Raw genomic sequence first — 20,921 nt, 5'->3', positions numbered from 1 at the left:
TAGAAGCTTCATAAAACGATTGTGGTAATTTACCTAATCTGATTGCTTCTTTGAATATTCTAGATAATCAAGAAGAGAGAATAGAGGAAAAAGACTTTAAAAATTCCACTGTAAAACCATCAGGACCAGGTGCTTTACCGGAATTCATTGAGGAGATTACAGCTGTTATTTCTTCTTCTGTAATAGGAGTTTCTAATGTTAAGCAATCTTCGGGTGATAATTTCGGAAAATTCAAATTTCTTAGAAAGTCATGCATGACGTTAAAATCATGAGGAAAGTCAGAATGGTATAAAAAGGTATAAAATTCTTGAAAGGTTTTGTTTATCTCCTCATGATCAACTGTCAAAGTATCATCATGTTTACAGATCTTAGTAATTTGATGTTTAACTGAAGTAGTTTTCAATTGATTAGCTAATAATTTACCCGATTTATCACTCTGAATATAAAACTCACTCCTAGTTTTCATTATGCAAACACGAGGAATTCTGCAAATGCTGGAAATTCAAGCAACACACATCAAAGTTGCTGGTGAACGCAGCAGGCTAGGCAGCATCTCTAGGAAGAGGTACAGTCGACGTTTCAGGCCGAGACCCTTCATCAGGACTAACTGAAGAAAGAGCTAGTAAGAGATTTAAAAGTGGGAGGGGGAGGGGGAGATCCAAAATGATAAGAGAAGACAGGAGGGGGAGGGATGGAGCCAAGGTGATTGGCAAAAGGGGTATGAGAGGATCATGGGACAGGAGGCCCAGGGAGAAGGAAAGGGGGCGAGGGGAAGCCCAGAGGATGGGCAGGGGGTATAGTCAGAGGGAGAAAAAGGAGAGTGAGAGAAAGAATGTGTGTATGTAAATAACGGATGGGGTACGAGGGAGAGGTGGGGCATCAGCGGAAGTTTGAGAAGTCAATGTTCATGCCATCAGGTTGGAGGCTACCCAGACGGAATATAAGGTGTTGTTCCTCCAACCTGAGTGTGGCTTCATCTTTACAGTAGAGGAGGCCGTGGATAGACATGTCAGAATGGGAATGGGACATGGAATTAAAATGTGTGGCCACTGGGAGATCCTGCTTTCTCTGGCGGACAGCGTAGGTGTTCAGCAAAACGATCTCCCAGTCTGCGTTGGGTCTTGCCAATATATAGAAGGCCACATCGGGAGCACCAGACACAGTATATCCCCCAGCCGACTCACAGGTGAAGTGTCGCCTCACCTGGAAGGACTGTCTGGGGCCCTGAATGGTGGTAAGGGAGGAAGTGTAAGGGCATGTGTAGCACGTGTTCTGCTTACAAGGATAAGTTTTTTTTCTCCCTCTGTCCCTCTGACTATACCCCTTGCCCATCCTCTGGGCTTCCCCCTGCTCCCCCTTTCCTTCTCCCTGGGCCTCCTGTCCCATGATCCTCTCATACCCCTTTTGCCAATCACCTGTCCAGCTCTTGGCTCCATCCCTCCCCCTCTTGTCTTCTCCTATCATTTGGATCGCCCCCCTCCCCCTCCCACTTCTAAATCTCTTACTAGCTCTTTCTTCAGTTAGTCCTGACGAAGGGTCTCGGCCTGAAACGTCAACTGTACCTCTTCCTAGAGATGCTGCCTGGCCTGCTGCGTTCACCAGCAACTTTGATGTGTGTTGCTCTAGTTTTCATTAATTGATTTTCGATCAAGGATGTTAATAGTAAACTATGTTCCATTTGGAGTTCAACTCTCTGTTTATAAAGCTCCTTACTAGGAGCAGTAGCATATTTTTTATCAATTTCTTTAATTTTATCAACCAACAAGAGTATTTCATTCTTAATACGTTTTTTCAAACCAACAGAATAGGAAATAATTTGTCCACTGATATAAGCTTTAAAAGCATCCCATACTGTTCCGTTGGAAATTTCTTCCGTAATATTAGTTGAAAAGAAGAAATCAATCTGTTCATTCATAAACTTAACAAAGTCCATGCCTTGAAGCAAATTAAAATTAAATCGCCATTGTCTATTAGTAGAAGAAGTATCCCTTAACTTAATAGAAAGTTTCATTGGTACATGATCTGAAATGGCGATAATGTCATAATTGCAATCTATTACAGATGGAATTAAATGAGAGTCAATAAAAAAGTAGTCAATTTGAGAATAAGAATGATAAGCATGTGAGAAGAATGAAAACTCTTTGTCCTTTGGTTGTAGAAATCTCCAAATTTCTGAAATCCCAGAATCAGTCATAACAGAGTTGATAAGAGTAGCTGACTTATTCGGTTGAGCCGGACTACATATGGCTCTGTCCAACATGGGATTTAAACATAAGTTAAAATCACTGCCCATTATCAACATATACTCGTTTAAGTTAGGAAAGGAAGTGAACAGGTGCTTAAAAACTTCAGGATAATCCACATTTGGAGCATAAACATTAACCATAGCAACTTTTTTTTTATTAAAAAGTAACCCAGTAAATCTACCACTAGGATCTGAGATAATATCTTGATGAGTACATGTAATTGAAGACTTTGGCTTGGGAATTTGAGTGGTATTGTTAGTCTTTCCAAAACTTAAAGAAGCGTTGACTGTCCTCTTTCCTTACATGAGTTTCTTGTGCAAAAATAATGTGAGCATTCAGTCTTTGGAATACTTTGAAGATCTCATGTGAGCCATAATTTAATGCTAACCCTTTGGTATATAAAGAGTTGACCATAATGTAAACTCATGAGATCGGAAGAGGAATAAGTATTCAGAGCGGAACAGGAAATCACGACACTGCAGACATCTTTGTAGTACTAAATCAGCCCAATAGAAAAAATTAATAAAAAAGAAAAAAGAGACCTTCCCACCCTCCATCCCTGAAATCCCCGAACTAAGCCAGAGAAGGCTGAAGAAAGAACTAACTAATACTAAATCTAACCCCATTTCTACAGGAGGCAACTCCAAAAATATATGTTATAAAGAAATCCGATTTAAAAAAAAATTAATCTCTGTACTATAATAATCTACATATTGTGATTTCTAAAATACATGAAAAAAAGTTAGTGCCAATGCATATGATTAATCAATTATAAATAAAAGTAATTAGAAATGTCGCTTCCAAAAAGATTTATTTATTTATTTTTTAAAAACACCTGAACAAAGAGCCGATGCTGAAAGCGCAGAGTATTAATTAAAGGGTGGTGTCCATATCAGATGGGTAGTTCTCATCCAAAAAACTTAAAACAGCACTTGTGGAATGGAAGACACGACGAGATCCGTCGGAAAGAGAGATTCTTAGACGTGCACGGTGCAATAATGCCGGTTTAAGATTTTTTTGATAGCATTCCGACATCAGAGGTTTAAAAGCCAATCGCTCTTTCATTACATCGGGACTGTAGTCTTCAACCAAACGGAATGAATGTTGTCGATATTTAACCATACCTTGCCGGCGGGCAACACGAATAAGTTGTTCTTTAACGCTAACATAATGGAAATGGAGAATAATTGGCCTCGGTCTAGATTCAGCGGATACCGATTTTGGACGCGGTATGCGATGGGCGCGGTCGAGCAATGGAGGCTTATTGAGAAATCCCGAACTAAACTCATCCTTTAAAAGTTGAGAAAAGAATATTATAGGGTCTCCATCCTCAACATCCTCAGGGAGACCAATTATACGTAAGTTCTGTCTTGTAGATTGATCTTCAAGATCAATAACCTTGGATTTAAAATATTCCAAAGCTAAGTTCTGCTCCAATTTCTCGATTTTTAAGTCAGTCTTCTGAGATTTAGTATCTTGTTCAGAAATTTTACTTCAATGTTGCTTAACTTCACAATCCAGTGATTTCAGAGATGCCATGATTGACTTTAAGTCTTCTCTAAAACTTTGACATTGTTGTTCATATATTTCAGATAAGTTTTGACGTTGTTCATCAAATTTTTCCTCTAAAAACTTCATCATAATCTCATAAGATAGCTCCGTTGGTTTAGGATCACCTTTTCTTTTTTCTCTGTTCCCATCGGAATCTTTCCCGTCTTTTGTTTTGGATCTTGTACTCATTTCTTCAGACTTCACAGTTATAGTTCAAGAAAAAATCAGTAAAATAAAATAAATCTTCTAGTGTAGGTAAAAATTGGTTAAGTAAGGGAGATCATAGTTTAAAAAAAAGATAACGGGAATAGAGCGAAGCCAAAAACGACCTCACTCCATGAGCGCTCCCTGCAGAATCCCCCTTCTCTTCTTCCAAAGGACCTTCGTTGACTTTAGCCACCCTCTTCCGCGTTATATATTTATAAAAACTTTTGCTATCTGTTTTTATATTTTGTGCTAATTTCCTTTCATACTCTATCTTCCCTTTTGTTATTTCTTGTTTAGTTGTTCTCTGTTGCTTTTTAAAGTTTTCCCAATCCTCCATTCTCCCACAACACTTTGCAGCTTTGTACACATGAACTTTAAATTTGATACTATCTTTTATTTCCTTAGTTATCCAAGGCTGGCTCTCCCCACCCTTACTGTCCTTACTTTTGACTGGAATATACTTCTGTTGAGCACTGTGAAAAATCTCTTTGAAAGTATTCCACTGTTCCTCAACTGTCCTACCAAATAGCCTGTGCTCCCAATCCACATTAGCCAACTTCTCCTTCATCCTGTTGTAGTCTCCCTTGTTCAGGCATAATACACTAGTTTTAGATCTAACTATTTCATCCTCCATCTGAATGCGAAATTCAATCATACTATGATCACTCTTTCCAAGAGGATCCCTGACTACAAGATCATTAATCTTACTTGTCTCATTGCACAGGACTAGATCTAAGATAGATCTAATATCCCACTCAACACCAGTTTTCGCTTTAAATATACCCAGAGTCTTGGCCTCCACAGCTGTGTATGGCAGAGCATTCCACAGATTCACTACTCTCTGGCTGAAAAAGTTCCTCCTTACCTCTGATCTAAAGGGTCGCCCCTCAATTCTGAGGCTGTGCCCTCCAGTTCTGGACATCCCGCACCAGAGGAAACATCCTCTCCATATCCACCTTATCTAGTCCTTTCAATATTCAGTAGCTTTCACTGAGATCCCATGCTTTCTTCTACATTACCGTGAGTACAGGCCCAAAGCTGCCAAAAGCTCCCCATGTGTTAACCCCTTCATTCCCAGAATCATCCTTGTGAACCACCTCTGGACTCTCTCCAATGACAACACATTCTTTCTGTGATATGGGGCCAAAATCTGTTGAAAAAAGTGTGGCCTGTCGATTGTCTCTGGAGCCATGCCAAAATCAAGTGCTTCTTGAAAGATCGTAACCAATACATTGCTATCTCCTCAGCAACCTCTTTCAGAACTCTGGGTTGTGGTTCATTTGGTCCAGGGGACTTGTGCACCTTAAGACCTTTTGAGTTTGCCTTGCACTTTTTCCTTTGTAATAGCAATTACAAAGGAAAAAGTGCAAGGCAAACTCAAAAGGTCCTGCTCCCTGACACTCATGGACCTCTGGCATACTGCTAGTGTTTTCCACTGTGAAGACTGATGCAAAGTACTTATTAAGGTCAACTGCTATTTCTTTGTCCTCCATTATTACCTCACCAACATCATTTTTCAGTGGTCCAATATAAATTCAGACCGTCCTTTTACTCTTTATATAACTGAAAAAAACCTTTTGGAATCCTGTTTTATATTATTGGGTAGTTAGCCCTCATATTTCATCTTTTCCCTTATGGCTTTTTAGTTGCCTTTTGTTGGACTTTTAAAAACATCCCAATCATCCAATTTCCCACCCACTTTTGCTACCTTATATGCCCTTGCCTTGGCTTTTATGTAGTCTTTAACTACCCTTGTCAGCTACAGTTGCCACCCCTGCTATTTGAGAACTACTTCTTCTGTGGGGCACATCTATCCTGCTCCTTGTGAACTATTCCCAGAAACTTCAGCCACCTTTGTTGTGCTGCCATCCCCCCCAGTATCGCCCTACAATCCACCTGGGCAAGCTCCTCTCTCATGTCTCTGTAATTCCCTTTATTCCATTGCGATACTGATACATTCGACTTGTGTTTCTCCCTCTCAAATTGCAGAATGAATTCAATCATATTATGATCACTGCTTCCTAAGGGTGCTTTTACTTTAAGCTCCCTAACAAAATCTGGATTATTACACAATATCCATGATAGCCTTTCCCCAAGTAGATTCAAGCACATGCTGCTCTTAATAACCATCTCATAGGCATTCAACAAATTCTTCCTCTTGCGATCTGGCACCAACCTGATTTTCCCAGTGGGGGACAAGGAAATGGCAGACGAACTGAGTAAGTATTTTGTATCTGTGTTCATTGTGGAAGATCCTAGCCATATGCCAGAAGTTCAAGTGTGTTGGGGCAGAAGTGTGTGAAGTTGCCATTACTATGGAGAAGATTCTTGTGAAACTGAAAAGGTCTGAAGGTCGATATGTCTCCTGGATCAGATGTTCTGAAAGAGGTGGTTGAAGAGATTGTGAAGCATTAGTAGTGATCTTTAAGGAATCACTGGATTTTGGCATTGTTCTGGAGAACTGGAAAATTGCAAATGTCACTCCAGTCTTCAAGAAGAGAGAGAGACAAAAGAAAGGAAATTATTGGCCATTTAGTCTGACCTCAGTGGTTGAAAAATGTTAGTGTCGATTGTTAAGGATGTGGTTTTGGGGTACTTGGAGCCACATGATTAAATAGGCCGAACTCAGCATGGTTTCCTTCAGGGAAAATCTTGCCTGACAGATCTCTTGGAATTCTTTGAAGAAATAATACGCAGGAAGGACAAAGGAGAATCAGTGGATGCTGTGTACTTGGATTCTCAGAAGGCCTTCGACAAGGTGCCACGCATGATGCTGCTTAACAAGTTAAGAGCATTATAGGAAAGATACTAGCTGGCATGGATAGAGCATTGGCTGATTGGCAGGTGACAAAGAGTGGGAATAAAGAGAGCCTTTTCTGGTTGGTTGCTAGTGACTACAGTTTTCCCCCACCATCCGAAGGTAGAGCGTTCCTATGAAACGGTTCGTAAGCCGGAAGGTCGTAAAGCGAAGAAGCAATTACCATTTATTTATATGGGAAAAATTTGTGAGCGTTCGCAGATCCAAAAATATCCTACCAAATCATGCCAAATAACACACAAAACCTAAAATAACAGTAACATATAGTAAAAGCAGGAATGATATGATAAATACACAGCTTATATAAAGTAGAAATATTTCTCTACAATCATTGCCTGCACTGTTCTCCGTAGCGAAAATCTCACGCAAGCGCTCTCGGCAAAAACACGGCGCAAGCGCTCTCCAGTAACCTTTAAGCTATGAAACTGCCAAATCATACCAAATAACACTTAAAAATACACAGCCTATATAAAGTAGAAATAATGTATGTACAGTGTGGTATCACTTACGGGAATCGGGAAGACAGCGCCGAGCACACTGATGATGGTGTGTTAGGCTGAGTCGTCGGAGTTTGGGATGGTGCAGTGGCCCCCACCCTCTGGGGCCGCCGACCGATACCGATCCACGAAGCATGCAGCGTTAGCCATGACACACCCAGCACATCTTTAAGAAAAAAGCCGAAATAAACAAGCTAATTAATTAGGTACCGCCCGGCACGTAAATGTTGGCCCAGATCAGAGGCACGCAATCAGCAATTTTACAATCATTATACACCAGTCATTGAAAGTGGGCATGCAGGTACAGCAGGTGGTGAAAAAGGTGAATGGCATGCTGGCGTTCATAGCAAGAGGATTCGAGTACAGGAGCAGGGAGGTACTACTGCGGTTGTACAAGGCCTTGGTGAGACCACACCTGGAGTATTGTGTGCAGTTTTGGTCCCCTAATCTGAGGAAAGACATCCTTGCCATAGAGGGAATACAAAGAAGGTTCACCAGATTGATTCCTGGGATGGCAGGACTTTCATATGATGAAAGACTGGATCGACTAGGCGTATACTCGTTGGAATTTAGAAGATTGAGGGGGGATCTTATTGAAAGGTATAAAATCCTAAAGGGATTGGACAGGCTAGATGCAGGAGGATTGTTCCCGATGTTGGGGAAGTCCAGAACGAGGGGTCACAGTTTGAGGATAAAGGGGAAGCCTTTTAGGACTGAGATTAGGAAAAACTTCTTCACACAGTAAGTGGTGAATCTGTGGAATTCTCTACCACAGGAAACAGTTGAGGCCAGTTCATTGGCTATATTTAAGAGGGACTTAGATATGGCCCTTGTGGCTAAAGGGATCAGGGGGTATGGAGGGAAGGCTGGGGCGGGGTTCTGAGTTAGATGATCAGCCATGATCATACTGAATGGGGGTGCAGGCTCGGAAGGCCAAATGGCCTACTCCTGCACCTATTTTCTATGTTTCTATAAGACTTGGGAGCAGGATTAGGCCATTTGGCCTATTGAGTCTGCATTGCCATTCTATCATGGCTGATCCATTTCCCTCTCAAACCCATTCTGCTGCTTTCACCCCATTGCTTTTCGTGCCCTGACTAAGCAAGAACCTATGAATCTCTGCCTTAAATACACCCAATGAGCTGGCTTTCACAACCACCTGTGGCAATGAATTTCACAAATTCATCACCCTCTGGCCGAAGAAATTCATCCTCATCTCCGTTCTAAAGCTATGACCCTCTATTCTAGGGCTGTGTCCTCTGGTCCGAGACTCCCCCACCATAGGAAATGTCCTCTCCACATCCACTCTATCAAGGCCTTTTACCATATGAAAAGTTTCAATGAGATCCTCATTTATTCTTCTAAATTCCATTCCCTTCAAACTCTCCTCATATGTTAAGCCTTTCATTCCCAGAATCATTATTGTGAATGTCCTCTGAACCCTCTCTAATGTCAGCACATCCTTTCTTAAATAAATGGCCCAAAACTGCCCACAACACTTAAAGTCAGGCCTCACCAGTGCCTTATAAAGCTTCAGCATTAAATTCTTGTGTTTATATTCTTGTTCTCTCAAAATGAATGCTCACATTGCATTTGCTTTCCTCACCATTGACTGAACGTGCAAATTAACCTTTAGGAAAACCTGCATGAGGACTTCCAAGACCCTTTGCACCTTAGATTTTTGAATTTTTCTCCCCGTTTAGAAAATCGTCTGGGCTTTTATTCCTTCTACTAAAGTGCATGACCATATACTTCCTGGTGCTGTATTCCACTTGTCAAGTAGTTGTCTCCATCAATATATCCACTCTTCAGTTCCCACCTGACTCAGTTTACCCATGAACCCCTCCTCACCTGAATCCAACTATTGTTTGAGAGTTCTTGCCACATCCACCCTCCCCCATTATTAGCTATCTCTCTTCACTGCTTTCAGTCCAAATAAACAGTCTCAACCCGAAATGTTGATTGTCTGTTTCTCTGTTTTGTGCCTGACCTGCTGAGTTCCTATAGCTGCTCAATTTTTGCTCCTACAAAGTACCCAGAATATTTTTAAGGAGCAGTGTCTCAGAAAGTTAGTGTCCATTATTAAGGGCCCCCAGCACCCAGGGTATGCCCTTTTCTCACTGTTGTCATCAGGTAGGAGGTACAGAAGCCTGAAGGCACACACTCAGTGATTCAGGAACAGCTTCTTCCCCTCTGCCATCCAATTCCTAAATGGACATTGAACCCTTGAACACTACCTCACTTCTTAAATATATTATTTTTGTTTTTGCATGATTTTTAATCTATTTGATATACATATACTGTAATTGATTTACTTATTTATTTTTTCCTTCTGTATTATGTATTGCATTCAACTGCTGCTGCTAAGTTAACAAATTTCATGCCACATTCTGGTGATAATAAACCTGATTCTGATTCTGAAAAGTGTAATAATTTCTTTGAGTAAAATCAAAGTTGTATACATCCTGTTAAAGAAAGGTTACCTTGGAACAGATTGTCATATTTGGTGCAGAAAGTCAAAATAGATTTATATTTACAGCACAGGGTGGAAGGATAAAGACCTTGGTGCAAAAAATTATCCTCATTTATATGTTATACTTAAATGTAGAATTCTCAAGCTTTCATGAGGAATATAGTTATTACCCAGCATACTGGCAATAGGTCACAAGTAATTTTTAATTACCACTGGCAAATACTTTTCTATAAGGCTAGTGTGGGTACTGTAGAGTTCTCACTGCCTGGCTCTTTAGCAAAGCAGCTCACTGACAGATTTGCATTTAATTCAATGTAATCTTCAGTTGTGGAATCACCCCATAGAAACTCACTTCCTTTTTATTTTAGTTACAACTACTGTCTAAGATTTCTATTGCACCAAAGGTTTAGACTGGACATTTAGTCCTTGTGTGATTCGTTATGTAGTTGTTCCTAAATATAGTGGGGAGTTTGGTGGTATCTATGTGAAAAAAAATGACTATTTCCACACTCCTTTTACTTAATTATTTCTTTATTTTTTAAATCAGTTTTTTTAAGTGCAGTTGTGCCTGCATTTGCTTTTACATCCTACTCCATTAATGTTTTTATTGTTTTTTTTCACCACTACCATAAAACTGATCAGTACTCTGTATACTTATCTGGAAAGCTGTGTGTGATATTCTGAAAGAAAATATATATTCTGCATGGTTGCCATTAATGGTTAGCGTGGAATTTTATTGGTTGGGTTAAAAAGGGGATTTCTCCAAGAAGGCCCTATGAAGGTGTAGGGTGAGACATTTGAAGGGCTCAATGTAAATCTTAAAGGGCCATTTCTTTAATTGACTCATCTTTTAAAGAATGGGATAGATTGGGTATTAAACAATTTCAGGATTTGTTTGATGGAGGGAATCTCTCTTCTCTTGTGCAACTTTCAACGAAATTTAACCTTTCCAACACTCACTTTTTTTGATACTTACAGATTAGAGATTTTTTAAGATCTCAATTACATACATTTCCTACAAGTCCAGATAAGAATATAATAGATACAATTTTTAACCTGAAACCCTTTGACAACGGTTCAATATCTTATATTTACTGTGTGCTGTTGGGACTGAAAAAGGCTTCTTTAGATAAAATTAAAGGAGACTGGGAAAAGGATTTACAGATTTTTATATCTGAAGAGAGCTGGAAGATTATTTTAAAATTGATTAATTCTTCATCATTATGTGCTCATCATTCTTATTACAATTCAAAGTGGTACATAGAATTCATATGTCTAAAGACAAGCCCTCTCGTTTCTACGCAGATATTTCCCCTTACTGTGATAGATGTACTAATGGAGTGGCCACACTAATTCATGTGTTTTGGACATGTCCGAGCCTTGAAAAATTCTGGAAAGATGTATTTCAAACTTTTTCTGTACTTTTCAATGTTATTTTTAAGCCCAATCCCTTGACTGCCATGTTTGGTATTGTTGAGGATAGTGCTACAAAACTGAAGCCATCTAATTTGTGGGTATTGGCCTTTATGTCTCTTACGGCCAGGAGGGCGATCTTGCTCAAGTGGAAGGAGGCCACCCCGCCCACTCATGCCCAATGGCTATCTGATGTTATGTTATGCCTTAATCTAGAGAAGATTCGTTGTTCGATTTCTGATTCTAAACATGATGTTCTAATGTTATGGGGACCCTTTCTGAATTATTTTCATTATCTTTGAACTGTTATTAAAAAGTATGGATCTGAGCCATTATTATTATATGGTAAGGTTTTTTTGTTTCTTTTTTTGGTAGATTTTTTAAAATAAAATACAATTATTTTATTTCATTTCATAATCCGGTCATTTTCTACATGATTGATTTGGAATATGGGATACTGTGATCATATTACTGTGATTTAAATGTAGTGTAATTCATATTATTTACTTGTATCCGTATGAATTTTGTATTTGTATTCATGCAATTTATATAATATCAATAAAAATGTTGAAAAGAAGGGCCATTTCGTCCCTGTGACTCTACCTCCAAGAAGTCTATCACTTCAAGGTCTCCCTCCAACTTGTATTTTGTCCTAACTTAGATGCTGTCATTGTTCATTTATTTTTGCTTGCTAAGAATCTGTACATTTTACAGTTGGTAGCAGCATAGGAGCAAGGAATGCAGCAGATCAGGGAGAAAGCCGTGAATTTTGTTAAAGCGGCAATAGCCTTCTCAAGATAACTATGGATAACTGCTAAATTCAGCTATTTTGAAGTCTCTCACAGTGAATTAATTTGGGAAAACTAAATTTCCAATTCTACTTTGTCAAGAATGTGCATTAAACTCAAATCTGCATAGCTACATGTTTGGTATTAAATGTAAAATGTATATAATATCCTTAAGGAAAACATCCCATTAATTGTAGATTCCCAGTTCGTCTGCTTGCTGAAAATGTTGCATTTGAAAATCTACCAGGAGATACAGCTGAAGTCAGAAGTTTACATACACCTTAGCCAAATACATTTAAACTCAGTTTTTCACAATTCCTGACATTTAATCCTAGAAAACGTTCCCTGTCTTAGGTCAGTTAGGATCACTCCTTTAATTTAAGAATGTGAAATGTCAGAATAATAGTAGAGAGAATGATTTATTTCAGCTTTTATTTCTTTCACCACTTTCCCAGTGGGTCAGAAGTTTACATACACTTTGTAAGTATTTGGTAGCATTGTCTTTAAATTGTTCAACTTGGGCCAAATGTTTTGGGTAGCCTTCCACAAGCTTCTCACAGTAAGTTGCTGGAATTTTGTTCCATTCTTGCAGACAGAACTGGTGTAACTGAGTCAGGTTTGTAGGCCTCCTTGCTCGCACACGCTTTTTCAGTTCTGCCCACAATTTTTCTATCAGATTGAGGTTAGGACTTTGTGATGTTAAGTCTGGTTCATCCTTGGGAGCAATTTCCAAACACCTGAAGGTACCACGTTCATCTGTACAATCAATAGTATGCAAGTATAAACACCATGGGACCACGCAACCATCATTCTGTCTCCTAGAGATGAACGTACTTTGGCGCGAAAAGTGTAAATCAATACCAGAACAACAGCAAAGGACCTTGTGAAGATGCTGGAGGAAACAGGCAGACAACTATCTATATCCACAGTAAAACGAGTCCTATATCGACATAACCGGAAAGGCTGTTCAGCAAGGAAGAAGCCACTGCTCCAAAACCACCATAAAATAAGCTAGTCGCAAATGAGTCTTCCAAATGGACAATGACCCCAAACATACCTCCAAAGTTGTGGCAAAATTGTTTAAGGACAACAAAGTCAAGGTATTGGAGTGGCCATCACAAAGCCCTGACCTCAATCTGATAGAAAATTTGTGGGCAGAACTGAAAATGTGTGTGTGAGCAAGGAGGCCTGCAAACCTGACTCAATTACACCAGTTCTATCTGGAGGAATGGAACAAAATTCCAGCAACTTACTGTGAGAAGCTTGTGGAAGGCTACCCAAGGCAATGCTACCAAATACTAACAAAATGTATGTAAACTTCTGACCCACTGGGGAAGTGATGAAAGATATAAAAGCTGAAATAAATCATTCTCTCTACTATTATTCTGACATTTCACATTCTTAAAATAAAGTAGTGATCCTAATTGACCTAAGACAGGGAATGTTTTCTAGGATTAAATGTCAGGAATTGTGAAAAACTGAGTTTAAATGTATTTGGCTAAGGTGTATGTAAACTTCTGACTTCAACTGTATGATGGCTCAACCTGGCAAAGGGAGACTTTTTACTACAGGGTATTTGCTTTTACTCTCCTAGCCTAAACTGAGCTGTCTAGGTTCTGGCATCTCAGCTTGTTGCATGGTTGCAATCTGAATGAAAAAAAACATTTGGTCTTGTGTTGAACATGATTTCTGTAGTTAGAGGCAATGGTCTTTTCAGGAGGCAGCGTGGTCCTTTAAAATTATACATAGATTTTTAGTATTTTAGTTTGAACCAATAAAACCATTATGCAGTATTTGCTGCTGGAATCATGTGTGCTAATTATAATTGGCTTTTCAAAATATGTATTAGATACGATGGACTTGCCTTCAAGCTAATGAATTGTTCCTTTTCTCTGCATTAATTTTTTCATGTTGATTAAAACAAAAAATCTGTTAGTTGTTCAGGGAAGTAAGTAGTGGTGCATAAAGAAAGTATATAGCTTTTGGTCCTAATAAATTTACCAACGACTAATTTTTATATGATTGTTGTTTAGTATCATCACAATTACTGACAGAAAGATGTGAGGTGTCACCTGTTGCAGCTGTTGTTTAATTCATGTACCTGACACTGTGCCTCCTTTCCCTCTTATCTTTCAAAACTGTAGATCACCTTGTGGCCCATGGACGAATGGCAGAGAAGGAAGCCAGAAAGAAATTCAAGCAAATTGTTGCAGCTGTCCATTTTTGTCACTGTCGAAACATTGTACATAGAGACCTGAAGGCTGAAAACCTACTCCTGGATGCTAACCTTAACATAAAGATTGCAGGTACATAGATTTTAATTTGCCATTGTTTGTAAAGTACTAAATTTGATATGAACTACTTTGCATGGATTGAAACATTTGAATCAGAGCATTGAATAAATTATGGTCAACATACAATACACATGTATCACAAACACAAGAAGATCTGCTGGAAATCCAAAGCAACATACACAAAATGCTGGAGGAACTCAGTAAGCCAAGCAGCATCTATGGAAAGGAATAAACTGTCAATGTTTCGGGCTAAGACCCCTCATCAGGACTGGAAAGAAAGAGGAGAAGTCAGTGTAAGAAGGTAGAGGGGAGAGGAGTAAGAAGTACAAGGTGGTAGGTGATAGGTGAAACCGGGAGAGGGGGAGGGGGTAAAGTAAAGAGCTGGGAAATTGATTGGTAAAAAAGTTACAGGGTTGGAGAAGTGGGAATCTGATAGGTGAGGGCAGAAGGCATGGAAGAAAGATTGTGATGTGCAGGTAAGAAGATAAGGTGAGAGAGGGAAGGAAACAAGAATGAGGAATGGTGAAGGAAAGGGGGCAATTACCGGAAGTTTGAGAAATCGATGTTCTTGCCATCAGGTTGGAGGCTACCCAGAAGGAATATAAGGTGTTGCTCCTCCAACCTGAGTGTGGCCTCATTGCATCAGTAGAGGAGGCTATAGGCTGACATGTCGGAATGGGAAATAGAATTGAAATAGGTGGCTACTGGGAGATCCAGCTTTTTGTGGCGTAGGTGCTCGGTGAAGCGGTCTCCCAGTCGACAGCGGGTCTCACCAATATACAGGAGGCCACACCAGGAGCACCAGGCACAGTTAATGACCCGAACAGACTCCCAGCTGAAGTGTTGCCTCACCTGGAAGGACTGTTTAGGGCCTTGAATGGTAGTGAGGGAGGAGGTGTAAGGGCAGGTGTGGCACTTGTTCCGATTGTACAGATGAGTACCAGGAGGATCAGTAAGGAGGGGTGAATGGACAAGGGTTTCATAAAGAGAGCGATCCCTGTGGATAGCAGAAAGTGGGACGGAGGTGGGGGGTGGTGGAGGAAAAGATGTGCTTGGTGGTGGGATCCTGTTGGAGATGGCAGAAGTTACGGAGAAATATGTGCTGGACGTGGAGGCTAGTGAGGTGGTAAGTGATGATAAGAGGAACCCTGCCCCTGGTATGTTGGCAGGAGGGTGGTGTGAGGGCAGATGTGTGCGAAATGGAAGAGATGTGTGTGAGCGCGCATTGATGGTGGAGGAAGGGAAGCCCCTTTCTTTGAAGAAGTAGGATATCTCATTAGTTCTTGAATGAAAAGCCTCATCCTGAGAGCAGATACAGCAGAGACAGAGGAACTGAGGAAGGGGATGACATCTTTACAAGTGACAGGGTGGGATGAGGTATAGTCCAGGTCGCCGTGAGAATCATTGGGTTTGAGGGACTTCCGGTAGCGCTCATGGAGTGAAGTCGCGTTCTTGACTCGCTCCATTACCTCTGAGTTTTTTTTTCTCTATGGTCAGCTATACTTTAATTAACCATTAAGGCATCAATTCTTACAATACTTTGAATTAAACTGAATTCTCCGACAATTGGATGATACTTAGATCTGCTATGTCTAAGAACGGGAAAAACGGCAAGGATGGTAAACCTCCGGTTAAACCGAAAGCTACGGATCTCCCCCCGACTGAATCACCGGTGACTTTGAAAGCGATATCGGAGTTAATTCAGAGGGAGATTTCAACCTCTGTTAGGGAGATGATTCGTACGGAAATTGCAGGCTCTGTTAAAGACCTGATTCATACGGAAATCTCAACTAATTTCCAGAAAATTGCCGATTTAATTGATAAGATGCAAACATGTATTGCGGAACATCAGTCGGCTATATCTGATCTTCAAAAATTCGCGCAACAAGGTGAGCTTAGGATGGGGAAAATCGAAGAAACAATTAATGTAATGAAGAAGAAACTTGACTTTTTGACTTTTAAAAACTCTGACTTGGAATCTAGAATGCGACGGCAGAATTTACGAATGATCGGCGTGAGGGAAGCAGTTGAATCTAACAACCCCATGAAATATTTTTCTCAACTTTTAAAAGATGCATTCCCTACTGTATTTCCTGACCAACCACCGCTTCTGGATCGTGTTCACAGAATCCCATCATATTTGTCTAGGTCAGATAGACCTAGGCATGTTATTTTACGTTTTCATTATTTTCAAGACAAGGAGAGACTGTTTCGATTCGCTCGATCTAAAGGTTTCATTGATTTTTCGGATCTTAAGTTCCGGTTTGTGGAAGATTTCAGTAAACCAATCTGGGATCAATGGGTTCGTTACAGATCCGTGATGTCGGAATTCTATAAGAGGGATTTAAGACCAGCGCTGCTGTACCCTGCACGTCTAAGGATTCGCATGTCAGATGGAGCCCTTCGTTTTTTTGATTCTCCATCGGATGCCCAGAGTTATCTGGATCAACTTTCATCTTCAACATCTTAATTGTTTTTTTTTTAATTATCTCCGTTGATCGGAGGCTGTGAATTGGTTGGTTTTAACTTTTTCGTGCCCTATTTGGGCAGAAAAGTTTACTTTTGATTTCTTAGTATGGTTGCTGAACTTTCTTTTTAACTGCGTCATTTCTTTCTTTTCCCAGGGGATTCTGGGTGGTTACTTCCCTTTTGTCATCTTACGTATTTCCTGTGTGGCCTTAAATTTTGTAGTTTTTTAAAAATTTTATTCTGTTTTGCTTTTTATAACCACTCTATGTCAATAATCTTATTGTTTCTTGTTGTTGTGTCTATTCATGGGTTTGAGGTTTATTGTAGTTTTTTTTTAATATATATTTTCCGGCTTTTGTTCTGTTCTGTGTGTATTTTAATTGAGCTACCTTTTTTTTATTTTTTTACTGTTTTACAATTAGCTGATCCTTTTTCATATTTATACCTTTTTTTTTAGGGAGCGTATACCGGAAGTCACGGGGGTAGTTTTAGCGCTTGCTTCTTTCTGGCGGGTCTGCTTTAGATTTTGCCTTGGGGTCTTGGGGTAGGGGGTGGTGGGAGGGGCTTCACGTTTTAGTTTGTTTCTCTTTGGGCTATATACATTATTGAAGTACTGGTTGCGTCCTTTTTCCTGGTATCTTTTGTATGTTCTGTTTCCTCTCCGGGTTTGTGGGTCGCGCCTATCGTCAATCCTCCTTGTTGTGGGTTGACTTTAGGATTTATGGAGTCTATTATTAATTTTGTCTCCTGGAATACTAATGGTCTTAATCATCCTATTAAAAGGAAAAAAGTTTTTAAAGTGTTCCGGAGACTTAAAGCACAAATTTTATTTTTACAAGAGACCCATGTACGGAGGGGGGACAGACTACGTTTTTTCAAATTCTGGAAGGGACAACAATTTCATTCGAACTTCAATGCTAAGATTCGAGGCGTCTCTATTTTTATAGATTCCTCAGTTACTTTTATACAACAGGATATTATTTCTGATCCGAATGGTAGATTTTTATTGGTTAGTGGTTTACTATTTAATAAAAAAGTAGTTTTGGTTAATGTTTATGCTCCTAATATGGATTGTCCGGAATTTTATAAATCATTGTTCGATCAGTTTCCGAATTTGAACGAGTTTTCATTGATCTGGGGCGGAGATCTTAATACCTGTTTGTCTCCAGTTTTGGACCGTTCGGCTCCTTTACGGACTTTACCTAATAAGTCTGCAAATCTGATTAATTTTTTCCTTTCTGATTCTGGGTCGACGGACATTTGGCGTTTTCTGCATCCTCAGGAAAAAGATTTTTCCTTCTTTTCACATGTTCATCATTCCTATTCAAGAATTGATTATTTTTTCATTGATTCTCGTCTTATTCCTTCAGTGATTAAATGTGATTATGATTCTATAACCATTTCGGATCATGCTCCACTTAAGCTTTCTATTAAAATTATGGCCAATATACCGAATAATAGACAATGGCGTTTTAATTCGCTGTTGCTTCAGGACTCGGACTTTGTTAATTTTATGAATGAACAGATTGAGCTTTTTTTTACAATTAACCATACAGAAGATATTTCGGTTAACACTCTTTGGGACACTTTTAAAGCCTATATTCGGGGTCAGATTATTTCGTATTCTGTTGCTTTGAGGAAGAAACAGAAGCAGGAGGAGATGGTAATTGTGGACAAGATTAAAGAAATTGATAAGAAATATGTTATGGCTCCTTCTGAGGAGTTATACAAACAAAGAACTGAACTTCAAATGGAACACAGTTTACTACTCTCGTCCTCGATTGTAAACCAATTAAAGAAAACAAGAAGTGACTTTTATGTTCACAGTGACAAAATTGGCAAGCTGCTGGCTAATCAATTGAAATCTAATTATGTTAAATCTCAAATCAATCAGATTTATAACCAAAATGATCGATTGATACTGGATCATGTGGGGATTAATCAAACCTTTTGTGATTTTTATTCTTCTTTATATCAATCAGAGTCTCCTCGAGATTCTAAATATATGAATGATTTTTTAGATGAGTTAGACTTCCCTCAGATTTCACAGGATATGTCTTCCTTATTAGATACTTCCATTACAATGGATGAGATTAAGAATGTTATTTTTTCTATGAATCTGGGGAAAGCTCCTGGCCCTGATGGGTTTACCGTTGAATTTTATAAATGTTTTGCTTCTTTATTGATTCCTTGGCTCGGTAGGGTTTTTGAGGCTTCTTTGAAACTTGGTAAACTTCCTGAATCTTTTAATAGAGCATCAATTTCTCTAATACTAAAGAAGGATAAAGACCCTGCTCAATGTGCATCTTATAGACCAATATCTTTATTAAATGTTGATTCTAAAGTTTTTTCTAAGTTATTAGCAAATAGACTAGAAAAAGTACTTCCTTCTATTATTTCGGAGGACCAAACGGGTTTTATTAAAGGTCGTTACTCTTTTTATAATATTCGTACATTGTTAAATATCGTTTATACTCCCTCACAAAATGTTCCTGAGTGTGTTATTTCTTTAGATGCCGAGAAAGCTTTTGATAGAGTAGAATGGCCTTATTTATTTAAGGTGCTTGAAATGTTTAATTTTAGCTTGAGATTTATATCCTGGATTAAACTGTTATATCACTCCCCTGTAGCCTCGGTTCGTACTAACTCTTTAAACTCACCTTTTTTCCCTCTCTTTCGTGGTACTCGACAAGGCTGTCCTCTTAGTCCCCTATTATTTGATATTGCATTAGAACCTCTTGCAATTGCTATTCGAGAATCTTCAAATATTACTGGGATAACTCGGGGATTAAAGTCCCATAAATTATCACTCTATGCTGATGATTTACTTTTATATATTTCTAATCCTGAGAGATCCATTCCTGCTGTTTTAGAGTTATTAGCACAATTTGGTCTTTTCTCAGGTTATAAATTAAATCTTAGTAAGAGTGAACTTTTTCCGATTAATAAACATCTTCCCTTATATTATAAATTTCCATTTAAATTGATTAATAATTACTTTTCATATCTTGGGATTAAAATTACTTGTAAATACAAAGATCTATTTAAGACTAACTTTTTACCATTAATAGACCATATTACTCAACTTTCATCTAAATGGTTTCCTTTATATTTAACTTTGATTGGTCGTATTAATGCGGTTAAGATGTTTTTTTTGCCAAAATTTTTATATGTGTTTCAGGCATTACCAATTTTCGTTCCAAAATCTTTTTTTGATAAAGCTGACTCTAAAATTTCTTCATTTATTTGGCAGAATAAGAATCCGAGACTGGGTAAAATACATTTACAGAAAGCTAAGAGAGATGGAGGTTTAGCATTACCTAACTTTAGATTCTATTATTGGGCTATTAATATTCGACATATGAAATTTTGGTTACTTGACCAGGACATACTATCTATTCCTAAATGGGTAGCATTGGAATTACAATCGGTTCAGGGTTATACACTTGGTTCTATTTTAGGCTCCTCTCTCCCTTTTGATTCGAAACGTCTTAAGCAGGTCTCTAACCCGATAGTTAAATATGCTTTGCGCATTTGGTTTCAATTCAGAAAATTTTTTGATCTTAATCAATTCGGGTTAGCGATTCCTATTTTAGGTAACATATTTTTTTCTCCCTCTTTTACGGATCGCACTTTTCAAACTTGGAAGACTAAGGGTATTTTACGGTTTTTGGATTTATTTTTAGATGGTTCCCTTATGTCTTTTGAACAATTATCTAATAAATATAACTTATCAAGAATACATTTTTTTAGATATTTACAAGTTAGAAATTTCCTAAGTACTATACTTTCTTCCTTTCCAATGCTTCCTCCTACATATATTTTAGATTCGATAATTAACCTTAATCCATGTCAGAAAGGTGCATCGGCTATGATTTATAATATTATTGTGAAACTTAGGAAAGCTCCATTTGATAAGATTAGGGTAGATTGGGAACAGGAATTGGGGCTTACCATTTCTGTGGATGATTGGGGGCAGATTTTACAATTAGTTAATACTTCCTCTATTTGTGCTAAACATTCCCTAATTCAATTTAAAGTGGTTCATAGAGCACATATGTCCAAAGATAAGTTAGCGCGTTTTTACTCGCATATTAATCCTTTCTGTGATAGATGTTCGGGGCAGATAGCCTCTTTAACTCATATGTTTTGGTCTTGCCCTGCT

At 38.8% G+C, this 20,921-nt stretch overlaps 1 protein-coding gene across 9 annotated transcripts in view; it reads left to right on the top strand.

Moving 5' to 3' along the window:
* sik3 (SIK family kinase 3) overlaps positions 1-20,921 on the top strand; it is a 482,160-nt gene that overhangs the window by 234,184 nt on the left and 227,055 nt on the right. For all 9 annotated transcript variants that reach the window (XR_010016690.1, XR_010016689.1, XR_010016691.1 and 6 more), the window contains exon 4: positions 14,138-14,299. Coding sequence is in view for 5 of the 9 variants with exons in the window: in XM_063038656.1 (XP_062894726.1) it covers positions 14,138-14,299 (162 nt within the window). In the remaining 4 variants the exon portion in view is untranslated. The remainder of the gene's footprint in view (positions 1-14,137; positions 14,300-20,921) is intronic.

Source organism: Mobula hypostoma, chromosome X2 (genome assembly GCF_963921235.1).
Source record: "Mobula hypostoma chromosome X2, sMobHyp1.1, whole genome shotgun sequence".
NCBI classification, from domain to species: Eukaryota; Metazoa; Chordata; class Chondrichthyes; order Myliobatiformes; family Myliobatidae; genus Mobula; species Mobula hypostoma.
Note: the sequence above shows the minus strand (reverse complement) of the source record. Positions and strands in the feature narration are given on the sequence as shown.